The sequence below is a fragment of the Theropithecus gelada genome, chromosome 7a (assembly GCF_003255815.1).
Source record: "Theropithecus gelada isolate Dixy chromosome 7a, Tgel_1.0, whole genome shotgun sequence".
In the NCBI taxonomy this organism is placed as follows: Eukaryota; Metazoa; Chordata; class Mammalia; order Primates; family Cercopithecidae; genus Theropithecus; species Theropithecus gelada.
In genome coordinates, this window is record NC_037674.1 from 53,118,737 (window position 1) to 53,146,109 (window position 27,373).

At 41.2% G+C, this 27,373-nt stretch overlaps 1 protein-coding gene across 1 annotated transcript in view; it reads right to left on the reverse strand.

Moving 5' to 3' along the window:
* Window positions 1-597: 597 nt before the first annotated feature.
* PEAK1 (pseudopodium enriched atypical kinase 1) overlaps window positions 598-27,373 on the reverse strand; it is a 301,809-nt gene continuing 275,033 nt past the window's right edge. Inside the window, exons 7-8 of the mRNA XM_025390349.1 lie at window positions 25,299-26,044; window positions 598-7,763 (exon numbers count right to left, since the gene is read on the reverse strand). Of these exons, the coding sequence (XP_025246134.1) occupies window positions 6,600-7,763; window positions 25,299-26,044 (1,910 nt within the window). The 3' untranslated portion in view covers window positions 598-6,599. The remainder of the gene's footprint in view (window positions 7,764-25,298; window positions 26,045-27,373) is intronic.

Below are 27,373 nucleotides of genomic sequence, written 5' to 3' on the forward strand. Positions count from 1 at the left end.
CTTTTCATCTATTCTCCTCTAATAATGCGGCAGTTGTTGCTACCACTGCTGACTCTTCCTGCTTAAGCCAGGCAGCCTCCTCTGTGCTGCTGAAGGGTCCACACGTTAGCTTGTCTGCCTTTGTGAGGCCCCTGTGTAACACTGTGTGTCAAAGGCATGTGAATCTTGCAGATGATGCCCTGCCCCCGCTCACATTACCTGAACAGCTCTGATTTCCATGGAGAGGGTCAGCCAGAGCCATCTAACCCAGCCTCTCAACATGCAGTACAAACCCAGGAAGCCTGCAGGTGACTGCTCACCAGGGGGCGATCTCACACAGCAAACCTGCAGCCTCCTGAGGTCTGGGAAAAGCAGAATGCCTTTGCTTTCTCTTTGGGGCCTGATTTCCTCAGATTAGACAAGGAATAAAGAGAAATATAATCCACGTCAGCAAGGGATGAGGACCCAGAGTGCAGAAGGCACAGTGGCTGAAAGCCATCATTTCCTGCATTATGGACAGGGCACCTACCCTGGGGGGACAAGACATAACCATGTCTGCAACCAAACCCTCCTCAGCATGTCAGTGTGGAAGAGTCGCCGAAAGGACAAGCATTTGTCTGTTTTTTAGTGTGTATTAAAATGAATTTATTTACACAGTAACATGATGCCACAGAGTACACAGCAAAGTACCACAGCAAACCAAAGGGTGGCGCCACTGGTGGCAGAGGGGACCTTTCAATGATAGATTTATACAACTTTACAATATGTAAGTAGAGGGGTGAGGCTCTGGAAAGAGCAAAAACAAGATTTTCAAATATAGAGTGTGGGCAGGGCCAGAGAGAATTAAAGAGAGATTGGAATGAGGACTGTCATGATTCAAATCACTAAGTAGGATGAAATCTTGCTTCTGTATTTGCCTCATGCCAAAATGCCCTGCATATCCTCGACAGAAAATCCCAACCCAGTGTGTTCACACATCACACTCTTTAGCTCTAACTGGTAAAGGAAGGGATAACCAAGTAGTATTTGGAGCAAGTTCCTGAAGCGGTGTGGTTTAACCTTTCAAAAACGAACCCTATGTCTGGTTCAACATTCAAGTTATCACGAGTGCGGACACACACATACTATCCACACACTAACAGGCAAAGTGGGTTTTCTGTACTACAACAATATTCGTAGCAAAATATATGACTCTGTACTTCTGCTAGGTTAAAAAATTTCCGACCTCTTTTGATTCCCTGAAACTTTCTTGATTAAAAAAACAAACAAAACAAAACCAACCAAACCATGGGGGTGGATGGGACACATCAAGATAAAAAGCTGGAATAAACCTGGAGACTTTCTGGAGTGGGAAACATGTAATGGGATGTTGGGAATGCAGGCCCTCGCAGCCCACCTAGGTGGGGAAAGCTTCTAGCAATGGGTGATGCAAAAATCTATTCTAATTTTAAACAGTTGCAGGGAAGGGGTGTTTAACAGCTGTATAGCACCTTGTACATTCTGGGCACTTATAGATATTAAATGATGGTGATGATGAATGGTAAACAACTCTGTAGGAAGGTTTATAAAAACAATTACAATTTGTTAAGAAATTTCCCAAGAGTTCTTTAAACAAACCTATTAACTACCATATCCCTTAAAAAAAATCCTCCGTTCTCAGTATTATATTGAGATGATGTTCTCAAGCTGAGGTTTGGATAATAGCCACAGTCATGTCAAGGGGAGATGGAAGAATTCCTTCTCCTGAAATACTGAGGAACTTCGTATCTGCCAGGGCTTTCATTATCATCATCATCATCTTCTTCTAATACACAAAATGGACTTTTTAAAAAGGTGCTTTTCTGAGGATGGATTTATCAGCTAAATGCCTTGACATGGAATGTATGTGAACTCCCCTCCCACGCCATCTGTCACAGCTCACCCTCATCATCTTAGAAGCATCGGATAAAAAGGCTTGATTTCTTTGGTATAATCTCTCCCAGGATCTTGCACTACAACTCTTCTGGCCTCCCTTACGGCAGCGTTTTTGGTCCATGGAATCCCCACTTTCGGCACTGTTGTAAGCACGGACAGCTGGACTTCAGTGCGTACTTCGGCAGGAGCAGCACTTGGATTTGTCTCGGCACAGCACTTTGGGCCTTTGAGAATATGAGCTTCAATGAGGTAAAACTAATAACCTGGTTTGGTGGGCAGCCATCCTGTTCACTCATTAGCCTGGAGCAGAATTTTCAATCCCTATTAACTAGTGACGGGAAAGAAAAACATGCCAGGGTTGGCCCAGGAAGTCCAGTTTTTCTTACCCCTCTCCAAGAATGTTCATACTATATTTACACATCTAGAATCATTTGAAATATAGTGTAGTATCCTAAATCCATCTCTATTTCTGGGACTAGCCTGTACTTTTTCAGATCACTGCTGGTAAAATCTAGGAGAAAATCCTAATTACAGCGAAATCTAGTGAAAACCCTAATTCCAGCAAAACCAAATGTCAGGTTACTTCCCAGAACCAAAGTATTCGTAACTCAAAATTGAGAAGCTTAGTAGGACCCAAAGATCTTTCCTGGAAATCTTTTTTTTTTTTTTGAGATGAACTCTCACTCTTGTCTCCTAGGCCAGAGTGTGATGGCGCAATCTCGGCTCACTGCAACCTCCACCTCCTGGGTTCAAGCGATTCTCTTGCCTCAGCCTCCCGAGTAGCTGAGATTACAGGCACGCGCCATCACGCCCAGCTAATTTTTGTATTTTTAGTAGAGACGGGGTTTCACCATGTTGGCCAGGCTGGTCTTGATCTCCTGACCTCAGGTGATCCGCCCACCTCGGCCTCCTAAAGTGCTGGATTACAGGTGTGAGCCATTGCGCCTGGCCTGGGAACTTTATACTACTAGAAACTTTTAAGATATAATTTTCGGTAGTTTTACTCCCAGAAATATCATGAGTATTTCTAGAGCTTTAGCTCTCTTGGCTTAGACTTTCCCACGTTTACAAACTTATTCTGAGTTTGGAAGCAAAATTGACCCCCCCTTAATCTGACAATGGGAGGCTACTCCAACTGTTAAAATCCTAACCAATATGTTTTACTTCTAGCTCCTCAACAGCAGCAGGGTAGATAGGATGAGTGCTTGTGCCCTCACCCCAACCCATACCTCACCCAGTTCATCTTCTGAGGGCAAATCTTCAAACTATTGCCATATTCCTGGCTTCCAGTTCTAGCTCAGCCTAGGGGTTGGTGATTCTTATGTTGTCGTTCCACAGGTTACAGTTACTCTTTTTCTCATCCTGCTGTTATTCTTCACGAATTGGCTTCTAGGCATCCCAGTAGCGTACATATACCAAAAGGGCTCACCTCAGCCAGCACAGGAGGCTTCTTGAAGTTCTAGTCCTCTTTGTGAAACATCCACTGAATCGATTCCAAGACTAGGTTACCACTCTAACAAGGCACTCTGCTATACATTCAGTCTTACTCTTGGCTACTTTAGCCACTGTTGTGTTTCTCTAGCACCCAAGTGTCACAGAGATTGTTCATGCTCATGTGGCTTAAGGAAAAGTTCCAATAGGAGCTTAATTGTTCAAACTCTCAATATAAATGGAAAACTCTATAGTATAGACTTCAATAGAAAACAATTTCCAATCAATATTGAAGGCAATAACTTCGTGTTACTTGAGAAAACGTAAAGTGCTATACTAGTCACAATTCAAACATATATATATGTATATATATAAAATGTGTGTGTGTATATGTGTCTACAGAGGGTAGGATTTCTTTCCAGTTGATGAACAAATTCAAAGTTCCTACCACAATTAAAACGAAAAATATTTGTGATAATGTTAAACTGACTGAATTTCATTTTTTTGGAAAAATATTCTGAAGACCAACTCATGTAGTACTTTTTGCCTAGAAATATAGTTTCTTTCTCTATTCTGCTCTAACCTGTAACACCCCCTTCCCTCTCTACCTCACATTCTTTGGCCATCACCCAGAGAAAAATTAATCTAGCCACCTGTCTCTGGGAAGCCTGAGGCTCTTCTCTGGCTAGTTTGCATTCATCTTTTGCCCTTAACAAATCTGAACATAAAAACAGTACTAAAAAATCTGATGTGAAGAGGTGCTTGGTTTACCAGTGCTGTAAGATAATGGTAGTGGAGGTGTCCATGCTTATTATACCATAGAGTTAAAGTAAAGACTGGATCCAAATCATAACAGAAAAAGAGCAAGAAAGAAAGAAAAAAAAAGATATGTAGAGACATAACAAATAGAGGGACCAGGGAACATTCTGCATTAAATATGTAACCTTATTAAATAGTCAACATTCAAATTTACATGGGCAAGGCACCACGAACGTGACATTGAGAAGGTATATCTCAATATGCAAGCCATTGCAAGGTGGGAGGTGGGGGAGGTTAAGGGAATGTGCTGGCTGACATGGTCAGTGGTCTGTGTGCTGCCACTTCAGTGCATAATCAGGCAAGGAGTTATGTGCACATGGTCTATGCTAAGAAGAACCAAACACCAACCTTCAAGACAAGGAGTGGCTATGCCAGAGGATACCAAGAGCGGACTGCTGGCCTGCAGCAGCATGCCCACTCCATGGCCATTCCTAGGAGCAGAGCCCTGCACTCTGGCTAGAGGAGGCAAGACTCTTTGTGGGCTAACCAGCCTTCCTCCCTGTGAATCCTATATTGCTGGCCAGGTGATAAGGACATTCTCCATATAGAGCCTCACATATTCCAATCACTTAAAAAAAATAATAAGAGCACAACAAAATACATTATTCTCCTTTCCTGATCCTCTTTCATATACATGAATCACATGAAAGGCTGTTAAAAATGTTAAAAGTTTAGAAATTTCCAAGGCCACTAATGTGCTATGTAAGTAATACTGCACAATCAGTCTTGGCTTTAAGGAAACTCTGCACTGGTAGATGAGGGGCCTCAGGGCTCACTCACTCACTAGGCACAGAGAACATGTCTGTCAACCCTGCCACAGGTTGCTTCTCTAGAGGCGTGGCCTCTACTTCCAGCATGCGTGTGCACGCACACATGGGCACACAAGTGTACACACACATTGTTCGAGTGACTCTTGGGATTTCAAGGTCAAAGTAAACACATACTCACAGTTTTGAATAAAACAAGCACAGGTGCACATGTGTATACACACACACACACACGCACACACCCCAGTGGAAGGAACGCTCATCTCTTAGCGCAAATATGTGCCAAGGGAAGAAGGGGGAAGGTTTCTGTAGACTCGCTTCAGGTGAAGTTGCAACATAAACACTGTAATATACAGCTAAAAAAATACATACAAAAATTGCACATATATCCATAGGAGGGGAGCACAGGCTGCACACATGGTGAACAGCTCTCAATCACCCACCTCAGCAATCAGAATTCCCGTGAGCTGTCCTCCAGAGCCATTTTAGAGACAGTCAGAAGGAGCAATGAGCCACTTACACTGGGAGGCAGTCTCTCTAGAAGAGGTCAACATTCTGAGGAGGTCAGCAGTCTCATCAGTGGCCTTCTTCCCCTCCCCTGCCTACGGCCATCCCAACAGCCCACCTCACTGTGCCCCGTAAGATCTTAGAGCTCCACCGACAGCTATTTCATTCAGGGCAATTGTTTACAGCATTTGCTAAACTAGTTAACACTGGCTACTGATAGAAGGGAGCTGGCCAATTACTGCTCAGGGGAAAACTGCAAATGCTGACAGTTCTGACAGTAATCAAAGGGTACTTTAAACTCTGTTCCCTGATGGCCCCTAGAGAATTGCACATGCAAGAAAATCATCTCCTCATGCCCTGCCAGCTATTTATAAGCTCTGAACTGCACTCCACCCTGCTGAGGCATTGGTGACACCACCTTGGGTCAGCTCTGTAATGGGCCACAAGTGGCTGATAAATCCAAACATCACTGGCAAGTGGGGACAGAGTAGAGAATCAGGCAGTGGCAGCAGAGGGGAGACTATTAGGGCTGTCCTCCATGCAGTGCACATACTTACAGATAATGGTAATGAAAATGGGTTGATGACCCAAGGATGGGATCTCTCCTTTTCTTTCTACTCTCTCCTGGAACAAAGGATATAGTCCCTGGTAACCAAAACTGGGCTGATGCTAAAGATGGCAGTTCTGCCTAGTAAGTCAGTTGTTGACACCTTAAAGGAAGAGTCTGTTGTCAGAGTCTACTGGGTCATGGTAGAGACTGGTTAAGTCTGTCTACTGCTAGTGAGAATAAATACTCGGTGCTAAAAAGATAGGTGATATCCAGAATTATAGAGGAAATGGACACAGCTCACTGGCTCACTGAGTTCATACCAAAGAAGCTGTCCCTTCAAGAATATGGATTTTCATTTTTACCTGCATTTTCTTCTATTAGGATAGAAGGTGTTTCAAAGGAAGGCAACTGCAAGTTTGTGCAGCTGAATTTCTGTAAAGTTAAGACAGACTCAGCTTCTCATTCAATTTGGGGCAGTGGATAACCTTTCTGAATGGACCTACTTGTTCATGGACAGGGATAGAGGTTTGTCTTTCTTCTTTCCTTGAATTTGGAGTGAGCACTAGGAAGGGGAAGTGCACGGGTGACATGAAGAAGGTGAAGATGTGGTAAAAGCAGCATCCAGGTACACATTAACGGTGCTGCAGAATTTTCACAATACAACTGAGGGAGTCTGTAGTGGCAAAAGCCAAATACTGAGCACAAAGCCAGTCCTCAAGGCTGATCCCACCTTCCCTGTCCAGGGACTTCTCAGCAAACTTGATCATGAGCAGTGTTCGCTTGATGTCTAGCCAGTTTTGGAGCAGGGTGTTCCTCTGCACTAGGCTAGGGCAGGCGGTGAAAGTCTGGAAGAGATCTTCACGGGGGCCCCAGAGCAGACACTGGAGGATGCCTTTGGCGTCTGAAATGAGGATCCGCTCAGAAGGGTTGGGATTCAGGAGGCAGCTGGCCAGCTGCTGCAGACCCCGGGAGTAGGGGGAGCGGAGCGGGATGCGAGGCAGGTCTGCTCGTGTGTATTCCCTCTCCTTCAGCTCTGGGTTCTCATCAAAGGGGTTGGGTAGATGCAGCATCTCATAGATAAGGATGCCTGTCTGGAACTCATCACACTTTTTATACTGGGTAGCTGTTATGATCTCTGGGGCAAGGCGAGACTGGTCCCGGAGGATCTCGGGGTCCACCAGATGGCTCTTCTGTTTGGCCTGAGAGAAGTTGCTCACTATAAGCCTAGTGGGATAAGATGAGGTGGGGCTGGGCTCCGCAGGCCCAAAGCCTTGGGCAGTGCCCCCAGGCTGGTAGTGGACAAGTAGCAGGTTCTCTAGGCGTAGATCGCAGTGAGTGACATGGTAGGGTTTGAGGTGCTCAAGACCAGAGCATAGCTGTAAGAGCAGCAGACACACCTGCCTCTCATACAAATCAGGGCTTTTCCCATGCTGGGCTAGAGAGTCTCGCACAAAATCAGCCACAGTGAGACATGGAACTTCCCTGGTGATGACTACAACATGGCTCCTCTGCTTCTTGCTCATGACTCCCTGGCTGTCTTTCTGGGATGATGCTGCTTCAGAACAGGGCTTTGGGTTTTTCCCATCCGTTTCTCCTTTGGCTTCTTCTTCAGTCTCTTCCATGTCATCCTCTTCCTTTTCAGGGTCATCAGGATCCTCCCAGGGAAGCAGACGGTTAGGGACTTCAGCAAGGAAATGACCACAGTCCTGCTGAATGTTAAAATGGACAGCCAGACTCTGCCGGACAGCCAAGCTGTGATAATACTGCTGAGATTCTTTAGCTTTGCTCTTACAGATCTGAAAGATAATAAAACAATTTAAAACTCACACTCTCATAACCACGTTTATGATGTATCAGGAGGATTAACTAGAAGGTGACTGGTTAGGGACAAACGATCATATAGTAAAGTTGTTAGCAAGGCTTGCCTCATGTTAAGTGACAATAATGGTGGTAACCGTTTCTCATGGTTGTCTACACATTCCAGGCTGTGGTGAGCACTTTCTGTGTACCATTTTTAGTCCTCACATTAACCTTTCAAAGTAGATTAAGGATCTAAGAATTTAAAAAAGAAAAAAAGCCCAGGGTTATGCTTGCAAACATAAGTTTGTGTAATGCCAAAGCCTGCTCTTTCCACTATAACCTTGCACCTCATCAGAACAACAATGAAATAATTTTTCACTTACTTCTGTAGAGGTTTGTAGCCCAGACTGATAGAGCAGGCCAACAGACTCATAATGGAGACCAGAATACCTTATTTCATCACCCATCACCCTTTGTGTCAACATCTCACAGGTTAGGAGAGGGATATAACATTGGCCAGGTAAACTGTGGGTTTTCCTAACTTTTCAGTGAATGTCATTGTGATGGTCACAACACTGGCACTCATGGATCACTGGTAGGGTTGAGAGAGTCACCGGTCTGACCTAGTCAGAACAAAATCATCATTTCAATGGCGGTTGTCTGAGTTTTATGCTTTCTCTTAACAGGCCTCATTTAACACCCGCTATTGAGGCAATAAGACCTTTCCTAAAGAACTTTATTAAGTGGTTATGGATCAAGGAAGAATTTTTTGATCAAAAAAAGTTAGCCAAGAGTTCTATATACTGTGATGATTGTATTTCTACTCTAAGGGGTTATCAAACCAAAAAGTAAAACCACCCCCACATGGGCTATCCTCATGCTATAGAGAGGCTGACAGTGGAAGACTCAAGTCTCTAATACTAGTTCATGGATCATAATAGTCTGGCCTGGAGTCCGCTCCACAGCCCTGTTAACTGAGGGTCATTCTCTGCTGTCCCTCCTCAGCAGGGGCACACTGCCACATATTACAAATATCAAAGGCTTCCAGCAACATGCACTCTCTGTAGTGTTTACACTGCATGTTTATTACAATAATACAGAAAAGCAAATTTTAAAAAAGCAATTTTTAGTAATTTTTATTTAAAAAGAAAAATGTATACATTCTTAGGAGGATTCAGATGGGTCCCCAGTTCTGAGAAGCAGCACATTCTGATTTCCATTCAAATACATTAAAAAAATAAAAACAAAAAAAAAATCAAAGGCAAGGGAGTCTCAAGGGAAAAAAGCATCTCTCTCTCTCTCTCTCTCTCTTATTCTCTAGTTTATCATATTTATTACAGTTAAAGAGGTTTGATGTCAGTGACCAGTGCCATGGAAATCAATCAATCAATCAATCAATCAATCAATCAATCTATACCTGAGCACAATTTCCTTCAAGTCTTCTACTCTATCTAATTCAGTTTGAGGATATACAAAGTATTTCTTTTTTAAGCAAACTTCTGGTCTTGAACAGACGTCCCCAGCCTGAGTTCAAGTTCAAACATATATCTTTCAGAAAATATTATCTCTGGAAAGCTCTCGAAGTCTTAGTATATGCAGTATAATATATAATCCTATATGCTCATCAATCATAACATTTGTTATTTTTATAACTGCACTGTTGGCAATATTTCACATTTAAGTGTTACCAGGTATTTAAAAATTCTATACTAGTCATTGTTTAGTTGCACAGGAGTTGGATCCAGCACATGGCACCATGAACCCCATTGCCAGTTAAGTTTGCCGAATATTACATCGTCTTCTGGAATGAAAGTTCAAGGGTCTCAACTCTTCAATCTTTGAAAATGCTATCAAATACATCCAAATTTAGCTGGATCAGATTGGATGGTTAAACTCTAGCTGTTACATTATAAAAAAGGACACTCTCCAAGGGCTTGGGAGGCCTGGGATTTAGTTTTGCTACCAGCTGTATAACCTTGGGCATTTCACTAATTTCTCTGGGTCTCAGTCTCCCTATTAAAGGGGACAATATAAAGAACATTGAAATCTACTTCACAGGGCAGTTGTGAGGATTAATTGGGATCAAGCATATACAGTACACCTGTAAACTACAAAGTTGTACAAATGTAACACCGATAATGACTAAAACAGTTAACAACTTGCAAATGTCAAACTAAAGCAATCTTAGAGAATACTAATTTTTTCAAACAATGAGCAAAACAGAAAAACAGATCTTTATTTTGAGTCCTGACAGCCACCTGCCATAGCAGTGAGGCTCTCTGATCACAGGTTTGATAGAGGACAGGCAAAAAGAAACTGCTAACATTCAGTAACTCCAAGCCAGGGTTAGCCCTGACAAACAAGTTAACACCAGCACTATGTTAGAAACCAAGAGAAGGCAACCTAAAGCTACAAGAGAGAATTGTTTGGCCAAGTCTAGATTTAACTATGTCAAGTCAGGCTGAAAAAAAATTTGTCACCTTGTAGTTTAACATTAGAAGCAGAGAAGGTATTCTAATTGTGACTTGTATTTGAATTGTGATATTCTAATTATATCTAGACATTCACACAGACACATACATTTTTATAAGGTCTTCCAGAGCTTTGTGAGTAGATAAGAGTGTGGATACTACAATAAGAATTTATGTTTAGCTTCACAGATCTACTTGAGATAAAGGATCAAAGTGATTTACGAAGAAGAAATGATAAATTGTTCCACTATTTTGGATGCTCTAAAGGAAAATGGTCTCCCTAGATAGCCAACCTGAGTGGGCAGCACTTTCTTATCTCTTCATTTTATAATACATAGACAGGTTGAAGAATAATGAGTCACTCTAGCTTTAAGAGCAAAGGCAAAAGGGAGAAGACTAGAGTGTAAAAGAGGAGGGAAAAAGAGTGATTTCAGTTGGTTCATAACCCTGAAAACAGTTACAACCCAAACACAGACCAATGGAGATTTCCATAATAGGACTGTCCTTGATGGGTATGTCATCAATCTTTATTATGGAGCCTGCAATGATGTTAATTTAGGTAGGAGTATTATATTATTCTAGGTACCACATTGTGGCCATTTTTCAAATATTAATAACTCCTTTAGTTAAAAAAAAAAACAACTCAAAATGACCTGACTTCAGATAATAAATTTCTAGTTCAAAAGTTATTTCAGAAAACAAGCCATTTTTTTCAGAACAAATGGATAGGGTTCTTTCTGCCAAATTTTTTCCTTCTGCCCTTACCAGTATTTTCTATATCATGGATTAAAGTAACTTCTTCTTGGCTCTCATTTATCTTTCTTGAAAAGAATTCACATTCCTTCTTTATAAAGAGTAGCTGGCGTGAACAGGAGGAATCTCAAGAAAGATTCTACTTGTTCACGCCAGCTACTCTTTAATCTATAAATGATTACTTCAGGACTCCTCCTAGGACCCCCAAAATTTAAAAATAGGAATAAAAATAAACTAGAACTGGAATGGTCCCCCATCTTCATTTAACATTCCCTTTTCTAATAGGAGAAAAATCACCTCATATTTGTCTTGGCTATGTTTGGGAAAATCTACTTAAAATGTGAATTTGGCAGATTCTGTGCTGTCTGTATTTTCTGAAAGGAAAGAAAAATGCTATGAGAGACTGAGCCACAGTGACACTAGAGGGAGCTGCAATATCAACATCCAGGAGTCATTTACTTATAAACTGCAGCAGGAGAACAAAACCAGGCTGCTGAAGGTTGAATCTTCTTGTAAAATACACCATAGGGCCTCTTTCTGGATAAGTTTTTGCTTCTGTGATGGTGGCAATACCAAATGCATGCCAAGGGAACTCCTCATGTGAAGAGCACAGGCAGGAAGAGAAGCCCATCCTGGGCACAGTAACCCTCGCCCATTTGCCAGCTCACAGGAAATGCCTGCTTGAGCTATTCTCCAAAGGAGTCAGAGGGACATCAAAAGGGACAGCCAGCCAGCTGGTATACACATATGCACCAACATGAATAACCTACTGTTGCAAAAACAGAGATTTGAAGGAAAACTGGGTGCTTGTCTGGGTTAATAAAGATCAGTGAGGACAGAGAAGGGAAAGGAAAAATATTAATTCATTATCAATTGAGCATTCAAACAAGTATCTCACGGCTCCTGAGCACTTCCTATCTGTAAGACACAGCACCCTGAAGCATTCTGACCAGATTCCTAAATACAGGGGTGGGGGCCCTCCAACCACTGATAAATCATCTGTTGGAAAACTGGGGGAGAGGGGAAACAACATACTGTCTTCCAGAATCAAAGACAAATTACCCTCTCCTGAGACCTTCTCAGACTCGGGTCAAAGAACCCAACATTTACAATCTTAGCAGGGAAACAGAACTTGAAAATGGTTCCTCATGCACAACCTGAAAAGTTTAATTCTAAACATACATTTCGGTTCACGGGCTCATTTTCCATGTTGCTCATGACAACTGCCCTGCACATCTTTGAGGCAAATTTGTCATTAAAAAGCATTTATGTTTGTAATAATTTCAACCTAGACAGCTAACTTCTAAAAAGTAGACCATCAGGGGCTTTGACTGTAAAGTCCCATTAAAAACAGCTGGGGAGAAGACAGTGCTGTCTAACACTACCGAACCTTTCAGAATGCCCACGAAGCCTGGGACCTGTGAGGGGACATACCTCTTGATGCAATCTCAACAACAGATACTCTGTTTAAGGCAACTAAGTCAGAGGGCTAGGGGAAAGATGGACCTTTGCAAAACTGGATAATATGACCATGGAATTAATCTGTCATTGAATGGCATGGTGATACCCATTCTTCTTCACTTGACCCTTTTTCCCAAAGGTTCCTTCAAGTGCTGGTGTTTGGAGGGTCTGCTCTCCATCCTAGTTTTTCATTGGCACACTCTCTTCGGCAAGCTTGCTCATGGCTTCAACCATCTCATATACAGTACTGACTTCCATATCTACATTTGTAATGTACACTTGTCTTTGGGCTTTAGGCTCATCTATACAATGACCTGCTTGATTTCTTCCCATATATATCCTAATCCATAGATTACTTAAACTCAACATAACCAAACCTGAACTCTTCTTCCCACCAAACTCACTGCTCTCCCAGTACTCCCTCTCTTGATGAATGACTTTGTTACCTGGATGAGAAATCAAATTCACTTTGGATTTCTCCTGCATCTTCACTCCCTATGGCTAATTAATTACCAACTCTTACTGATTTTTCTTCTAAATAACTTTCAAATTATCCTCTTTTCTCCATCTCTATTGCTGCCTTCATCACTTGCCTGGACAACCACAACTGGTTGTCCAACTGGTCTCCCTGCCTCTAATGTGATCCCCTCAAATACACCTTCCACATGGCTACAGAGCCATTAAAAAACAACAGTTGGTATTTCCCGCTTATTTAAATTTCCTAGCGGCTCCACTTTATCCTCATAGGAGAAAGTCCTGGCCTTGCCTCCCTTTCCAGTCCTACTTCCCACCTGTGTTCCATTTGCTCTTACTATATTGAGCTATCTGCAGCCAGCCACCCACTCTACCCTCCAGGTGTTCTCTCAGTTTGGGGCTCCTTGTCACCCCTCATTTGCCTGAGGAATTCCTACTTCTTTTAAAGCCCTTCTCAGGCATTACTTTTGCCAGAGAGAGTAAGTGCTAAATACCCTAAACCCCCTTTCTGTGTTACTTCTATATCTTGTACATATCTCTATTATTGCAGTTATCACATTTATCTTTAAAAAATTTTTGTTTTTTATAATTTTTTTCAACTTTTATTTTAGATTCAGGGGGTACATGTGCAGGTTTGTTACCTGGGTATATCTCATGATGCTGAGGTTTGAGGTACAACTGATCCCATCACCCAGGTACTGAACACAGTACCCAATAGTTTTTCAACCCTTACCCCCTTTCCTCCCTCCTCCAACATTTTTTTGTCTATCTTACAAGCGGATAGTTGTATCTTTAGGGCCTAGCACAGAGCAAGGCACGTAGTACATATTCCATATGTCTGTAAAAGATTCTGAGAAAAGGCAACATCTGATCCAGTGCTGCCATAGGGCTTATATACTTGGAACAGGTAGAATATATGAACAGCTTTTATGAAACAGATACAAGTTGGCAAGGTGATGGGGTGGGGGCAATGGCAGATAAATCTGAATAATAAACACTCATGAATGACTTGACTACACAAACGAGTGAAATCTGATCAGTGAGGGTTGTCTGTTGAGTCCAGGCTGCCCTGGGGGCTCATTGATTTTGTACTGCACAAAACTATACAAAACAACATGGCCCTTTGTCATTCAATTCAATTTTCTCTCCTTTGCCCCAAAGAAAGCAATAATTACAAAATATAAGACTCTTCAAAAATATTCTACATTAGCTCTGATTTTTCCATTACAGGCCCAGTATGCCTTCAGCCTACTTCCAGTTTATCAGCAGGGAATCTCATTCCCATCTCACTCTATGCATTTTACAGTGCCTCAGTGAACCTTAAGTGAGATGGATGCTACAGAGAATGAATTGTGGAGGGACAAAAATGAGAAACATTAAAGATCACACACATTACACCATCTGTGCCATTTGGTCACATCACACAAAAGTACAACTGCAAATGGGAGAGAGTGCAGAATGAAACCCTGCAACTTCTAAATTGATATCCAGTATTTGGTATAATCTCACTCTAAGAATACAGGCTGATCACTGATTGACCTCAATTCCTTGATCTGCCTAGGAGGAGTATTGCGATACTTGCTGCTACAGAGCTCAGACCCATATACACTCAATGCTGTTACAGCTATATTCAAAATAGATTAAGTGTTTAATACATAAAATGCTGTGTGGGCCCAAAGTACTCAGGACCCCATGTTGTAGGAATCTGCTATGAGAACTGTCAGGCAGGCCAGGTAATTTACAGCTTGAATTGCTGCAAAAATGTTCACATACCCAAGAAAGTGATTTTGGATCCTAGAAGAGAAATTCAAGAAGGCAACTGTGTAAGATTTTACCATTTTATTTGTGAGTTGTACTCATCGAAGCTTTTCACTCTCCCACTCAGTATGTGTATCCAATGAAAATAACTTGTGTTCCTGAGCCAGTAATTTAGGCTGTCAGAATGATGCCCAGGATGTTCACACCAGAGAAACTGAGGCACAGAGTAGTCCTATAACCAGCTCAGGGCCCACATTAGGAATTCAATTAACTTGAATTCCAACTTGTGATTCTCAACTATATCCTCTCACCTCATTAATTAAAGTCATGCTCCCTTTTCCCACCAGGCAACTCATTTTGATTCCAGGTTTACAGAAACATCCAAAACCTCTCCTTCCTAAATCAGTTCCCAGTTGAGACTCAGGTGCTTCTGTATGCACTGAGCCTGAAATGAAATGGACACCAAACTAGGATGGCCATGAGTATGTGTAGTTGGCTGCTGATCAATCACTTTCTGTAAAATTTCACTGTTAAAAATATTTACGTTGAATTATGAAAGTGGAAGTGGTTTCCCCTCTAGGTTTTTCCTCACCACTAAGCCAGTAATTAATTGCCTGTGTATATAGTCTGAACTAGTTGTAAATTCCTACCTGTAATGCTTTTTTATTTAGTATCTTGTTTTGTCAGGATCTACTCAAATGAGATAAACGGAGACTCTGGAGTCAAAAATGCAGTAAAAGATGCTGGTCTCCACAGTTCACCTCTACATTATTACAAGCTTTTAACAAGATTCTGGCATAGCTGGAAGAAAGGAAGCAGCCCCACTTTTGTAACAGGGAAGTGTACATCTTTATTGAGTTTTGTATGCTCTATCCTTGAGAACAAAGACTGGGACTACCTTAAAGATACCTACTATCCCAATTCTGGAAGAAAATAATTCAGAAATTTACACTTTTTGCTTATGTGAAATTTTTAGCATCCTCTTCAAAGTAACTGCATCCACATTTCCTCTGTGGTCTCACATGATAGTACTTTTTATAAAATGATCTCATAAGTGTAATGAAAAAAACAATACCTCAGTGATACTGAGCCATAATTTTGTCAACCGTCCATCTTGATTCTAAGCAAAAGGCTGTCATTTTTCCATTAAGAAACAACACTGAGACACAGCAAGGTCAGTTTACTGCCTCAGGTATGAAATAATAGGAGAGGTTCTACCTAGGAGTCAGGTTCTACCTAGGAGCCTGCCACAAAGCTGGTGTCCCCATGCAGAAGTGACTGTTCCTCGCTGGCCTTAGTTTCCCACTGTGTAGAACAGTGAAGGCCCTTCTAAAATTGGCTTTAGTCTACTATGAGGATATGAGGATTATGTGTTTGGTCAGTGCCTACCCAGATTCTTTGAAAGGGAAAAAGCAAGTTAGATTTTATTTAGAGGGCAGGGAAGTTAAGTTCAGGCTTAAATTTATGTTAAGTTTTACTTTGAGAGCAGGAATGGTTAAGTTAAGGGCTGGAGGCCAGCCAATATATAGCCCACAGAGACAGACAATGCAATCTGCTGGGTGGTGGCTCACCAAATGGGGAAGAGAGGATAAAAGAAGATATGGACAAGATGGAAAATGGGAGTTGAAAGTTAAATATTGTTTGGAAATCAATGTGGCTCTTCTTTCATCAAAACATTTATTTAAAAAGTAGGCTGTGCTCACTGCCTCCACAGCTTCCTCCTCCTATTCGCTCTTTAAACTGTGTCTAGCATTCACCCCCATTATTACCAACATTGCATTTTCTTGAGGCTTATAAGAGATTAAATTCTTGCCTTCTTCTGAGTCTTCATTCTGCACAAGCCCTCTGCAACCTTGGACTCTTTGGCCTGTAGAGCCCTGCCTTTTGCTACAGATTTTCCAGTTGCTCCTGCTTTGGGTCACTTAGATGTGTAGGCCTTTTCCCACTTTGCAGACTCTTCCATTACAATCTCATGTAATCCCACAGTTTCAACTAAATCAAGTCTATGACCACATTTCTAGGCTTGAACTCTCTTCTGAGTACCAAACCCACATTTTTACCTGGATCCTGGGGTTCTCTCAACTTGGCTGCCCTATGGGCATATCCCATTGAGAACTCATTTTTCTGGCTTTTCTGATTCATATTTCAACTAATGGCATCACCATTCTCTTAGAGGTTGTTCTACCTTGAAATTTTAGCATCACTGCCCTAGTCCCATACTCACCAGACATGGTCAACTGCCTCCCTCAGCTCTTTAACCATCTGCCCCTTCTTTTCCTTTGCCTTATGTCAGGTCTCATTTTACCTGGACTACTGCAATAGCATAATGACTGGCTTCCTTGCTTCCAGTCCTTCTGACCTCTCTTACGATAGTTGTCATCCAAAATCTTATGTTATTTCTGTTTAAAAATACTTAGTGGCTTCCCACAAAACACAAAATAAAGTCTAACCTCTTAAGTTCATCACTCAAATCTCTAAATTTGGTCTCTAATCTCTCCATAGCCTAATTTTCCACTATTCTCTCAATGTACTGCATTTACCACAAAGAAGAGCAAAGTGGATACAAAAGGCCCTTTCTTATTGGCCCCAAGAGAAGTGCTAATAACTTATTTCATTCATTAATCTTCATTTATCTTTACATCTCTGTATACCACTCCAAACTTTCATTATAATCTGTTTTGTTTAAGAGCTATTATTTATGCCTTTGTCTTTCTCACTGGAATATAAGCTTCTTGAGGGCAAGGCCTTTGTTTATTCATATTTATTTCTGTAAACTACAACAAATATCACAATGTTTTATACAGTAAACACTTTTTGAAAGGTCAAGAAATATTTATTGAATGCCAACTATGTACACGATATTATAATAGATGCTAATGATGTAAGAATTAATAAGCCATGGTCCCCGCCATGTACAAGGTCAGGTATAATAGTGGGGAGACGGGAGGGGAAGCATGTTCTTGTTTAATTATATAACTGTCTCATGATAATGCAATGGTTAAGAAATCCAGTAGGTATAGCGTGCAACATGTGCTCAGAAAATTAAAGAAGAAAATTCAGAGCTGGATTCTTTAAGAACACATAGGAGCTTTCCAAGTATGTGAAAAGGAAGGAATAACCAACTTTTACTAAATGCTTAACTTTGTGCCAAGTGATGCTCTCAGCACTGTGTGTGTGTGTGTGTATATATATATATATCACTGTATACATATTAACTTCTGTGATTTTTTACAATGGTTTTAAGAAGACCTAAAGTATTTTTTTCCATTTTACAGATAAAGACACTGGATATAGAAAAGGAAAGTAATGGCCAAGGTAACAGCTAATATGTAGCTACAGCACAGATTTAAACCCAGGTCTGTCTGACTTAAAAGCCTAAATTCTTAGCCACTTTGTTAACAGTCCTCACATTTTGTACAGAGGAACCACTTGGGGTACTTAGTACAAATGCAGTTTCCAAGGCTTTACTGCCAGCCATTCTGATTCTGTAGGTATGGAATACGGCTAAGGAAATGACATTTTTAATGAGGATCCCTCAGGTGATTCTGAAATAGGTCATAGCAGATCACAATGCAGAAATGCTTTATTGTATTATACTGTCTCCCAGGAGAAGAGCAGTCCAGAGAGAGGAACCACAGTGTGCAAAAGCCGAGTAGCATTAAACAGGTGCTGTTTATAATTGGTACTAGAGAATGGGACTACAGAGATGAATAACTAAGGATACCTGTTTTAAAGAAGCTTAGTTTCAAATGATCCAAAATCTCTGATTCTTGTTTTTCTAATTGAAAAGACACTATGACATCATTTTTTTTACTAATCAAAATAACTGTTACTACCTTAGCACAGGAATTATTTGAGTATTACCATTTTGTAGGTCAATTTTCTTAAAGTTATGATCATGTTATTGGCATTCGACTACTTTCACGTGACATTTAAAAAATGTTTTTCATAATTTTATGTAGTCTTCATAATTACCACTTTTAGTAGGTACAAACATTCCATTGGACTTACGTGCCATAATTTATTATATTGGTGTCTTAATATAAGGTACCTAGTTTGTTTCCAATTTTTGGAAGTACTTAAATTCTTGAAGCTGTTTGCAGCTTTCTCTCATAATTTTAAGGAAAAACAAAGATGTTTACATCTCTGAAGTAATGAGAAAGAATATCTAAGTGCTGAACCTATCTAAATATGCTCAAGTCAATGCCTAATGTTAAGAAAGAATAGTGAGTGATCCAGAAAATGTTGAGCAGCAATTTTCCATTATTGTTAATAACAATAATGTATTATTTTATATGTACTTTACAGTTTATAAAAGCAGTTTCACTATAGAAACACATGTACTATAACAATCATCTGAGGTAAGTAGGGCAGTTAATATACACTGATGTGAAAACCAAGAGAGGCACATGACTTACATAAAAATACACAGTGATATCTTCAGAACTTGGACCCAGGTCAGCTGACTCCAAAGCTCTTTATTCAGTGCTGTGATGCCTTTTCATTTAAGACCAACACAAATAATAAAGCTAATTATGTTGAATGAAGATTAGAATAAATATGAAAGAGGAAAACCTTCAAATCCAGGAAAAGTCCTGAGTTAAAACCATTTGCTTTATAACAAAGACAAACATGACACCTTCTACGGACAGAATTGTCTCTCTCCCCACCTCTTCATATGTTGAAGCCCTAGCCTACAATGTTACTGTATTTTAGAGACAAGGCTAACAAGGAGGTAATTAAGTTAAAAGAGATCATAAGAGTGGGGCCATGATGTGACAGGATTAGTGTCCTTTTAAGAAGAGACACTGGGGTGTGCTTGCGCATGCTTCTTGTGTTTTTTTTCTCTCTCTCTCTCTTTCTCTCTGTCTCTCTTCCAGCCTCCATAACTGTGAGAAAATAAATTTATCCTTTTCAGTCTGTGGTATTTTGTTATGGCAGCCTGAGCAGGATGAGATTTTGATACTGAGAAGTGGTGTGCTGTTGTAAAAATACTTTAAAAGGTAGAAGCAGCTTTGGAATTGGGTAGAGGGTAGAAGAGTTTTGAGATGCATGTGAGAAAAAGCCCAGATAACCATGAACAGACAGTTGCTAGAAATATGGATGTTAGGGGTGATTCTGATGAGGTCTCTGATAGTAATGAGGAACATTATTGGAAACTGGAGGAAAGGCAATCCTTGTCATAAAGTGGCAAAGAATTTAGCAGGACTGTGTTTTGTAGAAGACAAAACTTGCAAGAGATGAAATTGAGATTTCTAAGCAAAGTGAAGGAGTGGCTTGGTTCCTCCTGACTGCTTATAGTAAAATGTGAAAGGAGAGAGATGAATTGAAAAAGGAATTGTTGAGCAAAAAGAAACCAGAATGTGAAGACTTAGAAAATTCGCAGTCTATCCATACTGTGAAAAAGGTGAGGCTGGGCGTGCTGGCTCATGCCTGTAATCCCAGTACTTGGGAGGCTGAGGCGGGTGGGTCATCTGAGGTCAGGAGATCGAGACTAGCCTGGCCAACACGGTGAAATCCTGTCTCTACTAAAAATACAAAAATCATCAGGTGTAGTGGCAGACGCCTGTAATCCCAGCTACTTGGGAGGCTGAGGCAGGAGAATCACTTGAACCCGGGAGGCGGAGGTTGCAGTGAACTGAGATTGTGTCACTGCACTCCAGCCTGGGTGACAGAGTGAGATTCCATCTCGAAAAAAAAAAAAAAAGTGAAAGCTTGTTTTAAGAGAATACCAAGGGTGTCGCTAAACAACTATTTGGTAAAGAGAAGATGGGTATGACTTATGGACTTAACCAGCCATCTCAACACAAGTCAGGGATAAGAATGGGATTATACCAGCAAAGACATTGCCAGTTTGAATTAAAAGGGAAAAAGTGGGACAAAATAAAGGAAGGCTACTGAACTTGGATTCTACAGGACTAGCCCACAGAGCTATTTGGCTGCTAACATGTACTATTCTTCAAGGAAAGGGAAGAATGATCCTGAAAGTGATACAGAAACATCAGGGCTGCTTTTCCCACCAAAGGACCAGTAGGCAAGGCTGATCCATCCTGAGTTTCAAAGGGTGAAGTTGCCTCTTGAGATCTGGTAGGCCAGGATAACCATGACCAGTGCCTCAGTATTGGCCGCTATGTGGAGCCATGGTGGTGATGCTGCCACTCCAGTGGGCTTGCAGGGGAGAGTATCAAATCAAAGAGGATTATTCTTGGGCCGAACATTTAATAGAACTTGACTTGCCAGGTTTCAGAATTGCTTGGGATTTATCACTCCTTCCTTCCTTCTGATTTCTTCCTCTTGGAATGGGAATGTCAATCCTATGCCTGTTCACAGTTGTATTTTGTAAGCATGTAACTTATGGTTTCACAGGTTCACAACTGGAGAGCCTCAGGACAAATCATACCTTGAATCTCACCCATATCTGATTTAGATGATATTTAGATGAGACTTTGGACTTTAGAATTTAGAGTTGATGTTGTCATAAATAAGACTTTTGGAGCTGTTGGGATGTGTTTTGCATGCTATAAGGACAGATATTCTGAGGCAGGGTGGGTTAGAGATAGAGTTCTATGGGCTAAATTATGTGTTCCCCACCACCAATTCGTATGTTGGATCCTTAACCCCCAATATGAGAGAGTACCCATAAAGAGGTAATTAAGGCTAAATTAGGTCATAAGCATGGAGCCCTGATACAATAGAACTGGTGTCCTTATAAGAGATACCAGTGCATAGCCTCTCCCTTGTACTCTCTTCCTTCCTCTCTCCCTCCCTCCTTGCCATGTGAGGACACAAAGAGAAGGTGGCTGTCTGTAAGCCAGGAAGAAAGCCCTCCCCAGAAAGCAAATAAGCTGGAACCATGAACTTGAATTTTTTAGCCTCCAGAAATGGGGAAAATAAATTTCTGTTGTTTAAGCCATACAGAATATGATGTGTTGTTATGCAACCAGAGCAAACTAAAATAACATACAGTGGATTTGGTATTTAAGGAGGAGGGGTGGTATCCTTTGGCTTTCAAATTGCTAAATTCTACCATTGATTTTTTTTTTTTTTGAGATGTTGTCCCACTCTGCTGCCCAGGCTGGAGTGCAGTGCCTCAGCTTACAGCAACCTCCACCTCCCGGGTTCAAGCAATTCTCATGCCTCAGCCTCCCGAGTAACTGGGATTACAGGTGCCCACGACAAGGACTGGCTATTTTTTTTTTGTATTTTTAGTAGAGACGGGGTTTCACCATGTTGGCCAGGCTGGTCTCCATCTCCTGATCTCAGGTGATCTGCCTGCCTCAGTCTCCCAAAGGGTTGAGACCACAGGCGTGAGCCACCACGCTCGGCCTACCACTGACTTTTTGTTTGCAACATTTTAAAGAACTTTTAGTCTCTTCAAGAGACAGTTACACTCATTAGACTATTCTAAATTCCCTTAGGATGGGAAGGGAATTTAATAAGACAAACAGAAAAAAGTTGTTTGTGTGGGCCAACTGGTGGTGTCTTTTGCTTTTCTCTGCAAAGGCAGGGTTCACAGAGCCCTAATAGTTTATTCCTCTAAGATTGTATAATCAATTGGGCACTTCTGGAAATACCACAGGGTCTTAAAAGAAACATTTATATTTAGCATTTAGTGTAAAATATCCTTTTCCAAACCTGCCAACAACTCCTACTATATAACCACTGGCCACCTGTTCTTTGGAGATTGGTTTGACATCATTATAAGCAAAGAAATCAATACCAGACCACTGATTTGGGAAAGAGACAAGATTGCAAGGCAATAATACATAAAGTTAGTCAAGCCCTACTTCTCAATTGTTTTGAAAGAACAGATAGTTCAATGTCCCTTTCTGAAACAGGTACTCATCCTGCATTGGTGATTTTGCAGCAATAAGGGCCCAAGATAGATAAGGCACCATAACCTCAATTTATATAACAGGTCTTAAGTGCCATGTAGAATCTCAAAATGCCTTTTTAAACTCATCAGTAATGTATTAACTTGAATCCAGATCCCCCTCCTTACAGTTTATCCCTCAATTTAATTTAAAAAGTGTGGGCTGGAGCACACGATTACTCTGCCAGTGACATCAGTCAGTCAACTGGTGTAGATACTGTAACTGCAGAGGGCAGCTAGCTGAAGGTCTGTTTCATACATACATTCTGTCTTGATAGGTAAGGCCAATCGTTTACCTTATCCGTTAATTTGCTAAGATACCATCTGGTCTTTCTAAGCCAAATTAACATGTAAAAGTCATTTAGATATGTTAATTGCTTTTGAACCAGTGAATAGAATCAGTAAAAAGGGACTATGGGAATGGAGAACACTACCTTAAGTTTACACAGGGCTTTGTGTTTTTCAAAAACCTTTCACATGCATTATCTCACTTGATCCTACCCCCACTGTAAACATCTGAAAGGAGGAAACTGAGGCTCAAAGATCGTTGCTCTTGTAAAGTAACCTAGGGAAGAAGGTAGTGGGTAGTGAATGAAATGAACACTTATTAGGGACATTTTGTTCTCTTTTAACCAAACAACAGCTCCATAAGATGGGTGCCATTATTGACAAAGCTACTAAGAGGCAGAACCAGGATCTGAACCCAAATCTTTTGGACTTCAAAGTCGACACTTTACTTATTATATTGATGAAACCTATGGCTTTCTGTTAGAGTGAATGTAACTGGGCAATAATTCTTGACATCAAGAGTTTAGCTGTCTTGAAGAAGTGGGTTTTCTGAAATAAGCAATCTACATGTAAGAAATTGATAAGTGGCACAATGGACAAAATGCAGCTACGGAGTCAGAAATATTTGTGATTAAAACTCAGCTCTGGCAGGGCCTAGTGGCTCATGCCTGTAATCGCAGCACATTGGGAGGCCGAGGCGGGCAGATTGAGACCATCTGGCCAACATGGTGAAACCCCATCTCTACTAAAAATACAAAAATTAGCCGGGCATGGTGGCCCACGCCTGTAGTCCCAGCTACTCGGGAGGCTGAGGCAGGAGAATTGCTTGAACCCAGGAGGCAGAGGCTGCAGTGAGCCAAGATCTCGCCATTGTACTCCAGCCTGGCAACAGAGGGAGACTCTGTCTCAAAAAACAAAACAAAACAAAACAAAGCAAAACAAAACAAAACAACAACAACAAAAAACTCATTTCCACTACTTGCTAGCTGTGTGATCCTAACCAAGTCAGCTTACTTCTTGGAGCTTCATTTTCCTCATATGTCAAATGGAGAAAAATATCTTAATCTTATAAAGTTGATGTGAAGATTAAATTACATAACAAAAATAAAGTTTCAGGCACATCAATAAACATTAGTTATCCTCCTCTATAAAAATGTTTCTCTAGGGAGCAAAGGAGTTACAGAGAAGAGGTAGACAAGCATTTCTTAGCTGGTAGAGAGTAAAGTCAGAAACATAAACGATGTATGGTGGCTCATGCCTGTAATCCCAGCACTTTGGGAGGCCAAGGTGGGAGGATCACTGGAAGCCAGGAGTTTGAGACCAGCCTGGGCAACATAGTGAGACCACCATCTCTACCAAAAACAAAAAAATTAGTCATGTGGTAGTGCACAGCTGAGGCTGCAGTGAGCTATGATCATGCCACTGCACTCCAGCCTAAAAAAAAGACAGAAACATGCAGTGAAAGGTACATAACAGACCTCGTATTTATATGTAGCCCTTGCAAAAAGCAAAGCTCAAGGGTTACCTACTTTTTTTTGAATACAGGGTCTCACTTCGTTGCCCAGGCTGTAGTGCAATGACCTGATCATGGCTCACTTCAGCCCTGACTTCCTGGGCTCAGGTGATCCTCCCACCTCAGCCTCCTGGGTGGCTGGGACTACAGGCATGAGCCACCACATTTGGCTAATTTTTTTCTATTTTTTTTTTTTTTTGTAGAGACAGGGGTTTACCATGTTGCTGAGGCTGGTCTCGAACTCCCGGGCTCAAGCTATCCACCTGTTTTGGGATCCCAAAGTGCTGGGATTACAGCCGTGAACCACCACGCCTGGCCAGGTTACCTACTTTAAAAAGACTTCTTTGGCCGGGCACGGTGGCTCACGCCTGTAATCCCAGCACTTTGGGAGGCTGAGGTGGGTGGCTCACCTGAGATCAGGAGTTCGAGACCAGCCTGGCCAATGTGGTGAAACCCCATCTCCACTAAAAATACAAAAATTAGCTGGGTGTGGTGGCAGGTGCCTATAATCCCAGCTACTCAGGAGGCTGAGGCAGGATAATCACTTGAACCTGGGAGGCGGAGATTACAGTGAGCTGAGATTGCACCATTGCACTCCAGCCTGGGCAACAAGAGCGAAACTCTGTCTCAAAAAAAAAAAAAAAAAAAAGACTTCTTTGACTTCTAGAGTTTGGGTTAAGGTACCTCCAAGATCCCATAGAATTCTTGTTTACCTCTATCTTTGCATGCAGTATACTGTTGTAATTCTGTTAAGTTATACATCTGTTTTCTCTAAATAATAAATAAGCCCCCTGCTTAATCCAGCATCTGGTAAGAGGTAGATGCTCAATAATTTGCTGAATGGAGGAATGAAGGAAAGAAAGGAGAAAAGCAGAATAAATGCATCCCAATAACAATGTACTAGTTAAGACTTAACATGAGATTTATAATATTTTCTTACCTTGACTGCATAGTTATTAAGTGGATCTTTTGCATATGAAGCAGTATAGTAAACTGCATCACCTGCCTCACAACATGGTTTATCGCTGGTTAGCCTGAAGTCTGACCAGCTGTCCACTCCAAAACGGAGCTGGTCTTTCTGCCCAGCCATGAAAAGGTCTTCGCATTTAACAGCCAGTTTCTTCAAGGCATCTGTATGAAGGCTTCGGATTTTACCCACTACTTCCTCCCGATTCTCAAGTCCTCGATAAAGTGCTTGTCTCTGTGGCTTCTGGATGCCTCGGCCCTGTCTGCAAGAGGGCCCACGCCGGCTAGAGAGGGATTCCATGCTGTTGGAAAATCTATCCTTAATACTGAGAGTGGTTAAGCTGGAAATGCTGTTTGCTGCTGAGGGGACAGGTCTCTCCTTGCGCAATGGCCTTTCCAAGGAGTCATAAGACTCAATGTCCAGTCCTTTGAGTTCATAGCTGATGGAAGAACCAGCACTGCTGGCATCCCAGTTGGGGTCGATATCATAGGTGGGATTAGCCATGACACAAAGACTACTTTCCATGGATTTCTGGAGGTCCTTGGAGATTGGCTCTGTATTGGCTCTTATGATCATCTTCTTTGGCAGTGGGGGTGGTGTAGGTTGGGAAGCATTGGGTGCTTCTTGGTCTGTTTTCCCTCCAAAGGCAATGGCATCATCCACAGCTCCCTTGGGCTGTCGTGGCTGCTTGGGAGGTATCATGGCTGCTCTAGATTGCCCTGTATTGTTTTTAAAGCAATAAAAAGGAAAGAGTAAGTAAAGTGTTCAATCTCATTTTATAACTGAAACTTGAGCAGAAATGAGTGAGGTAACCATGGGAATGTAAGAATAAGTCAACTCTTTAGTTCAAAATGGGAAAAGAGAACAACCAAAGAACAAATACCTAAACATTGAAGTATCCAAGCCTTGGTGGGAACAATAAATATGCATAATATCTTGGCCCTGTCCAGGAACAGGGCACTGGTTTGGGTGATGAGTTTTTTTTTTTCCAAAAAGGAAACCAGATTCTCCAGTCCTACCCTTCAGAGTGCTGTATTCACCACACCAGAATATTAAGGAATGACAGACCCTCAAATATACTTGGATTGTGACAGAGTAGAGATGATAGCATTGTGGATAAAGAAAATACTTGGGAGCATTATTACAAACAGAATTGAAACTAGCAATGCGACCATTAGACAGGGGCTCAGAAGATAGTATTCTGTTCTTTTTATTCCAAAGTTACATTGTATTGTATATAGTACTTGTCAGATATATAACATTTTCCAACACATGAAAACAATTTCAAAAGCCATGATATTTATTTTAGAGATGGATTCTGACATTGCTTAAACTGGTCTACATATAAGATTCCTGTGATTGTGGTAAGGGGAACGGTGTATATGAGCAGTCAACTTCTGTTCTGAACACTAATTCCCAAACTCTTATGTGATTCTCTTTTATTTTGGTGGGCATATACATTGTGATTTGACAGATACAATCTTTCAACACCTTTTATAAGTCCTAGTTAGAGAACAATTCATCTCTGCTTAGTTTCCAGCATTTATGATTAGAAAAAGATAAAACACATGTGTGTTTGAATACACCTTCAGGATTTATTGTATAATAGAGAGAAAACATTATTTTTTAAAGACAGAGAAATATACACAAAACTTCCATAAAGGCTATTAAAATTAGTCTTGTTATTAAAATGAGGTCTCTACTCAAGATTTCAGAGTTATAAGGCTCTGTTATGGGTTGAATTATATCCCCCCAAAAGGTATGTTGAAGTGCTAACCCCTGGTACCTATGAATGTGACCTGTCAGATGTTTTTGTAGATTTAATAGTTAAGATGAGGTCATTAGGATAGGCCCTAATCCAATATGACTGATGTCCTTATAAGAAGAAAAAACACGATGTGAAGATAGGGACAGAGAGGGAAAACACCACATGACATTGGAGGCAGAGTCTGGAGTGACACAGGTGCAGACTAAGGAATACAGAGGATTGATGGCCACTACCAGATGCCAGACAAAGGCAAGAAAGGAATCTACCCAGTGTTTCAGAG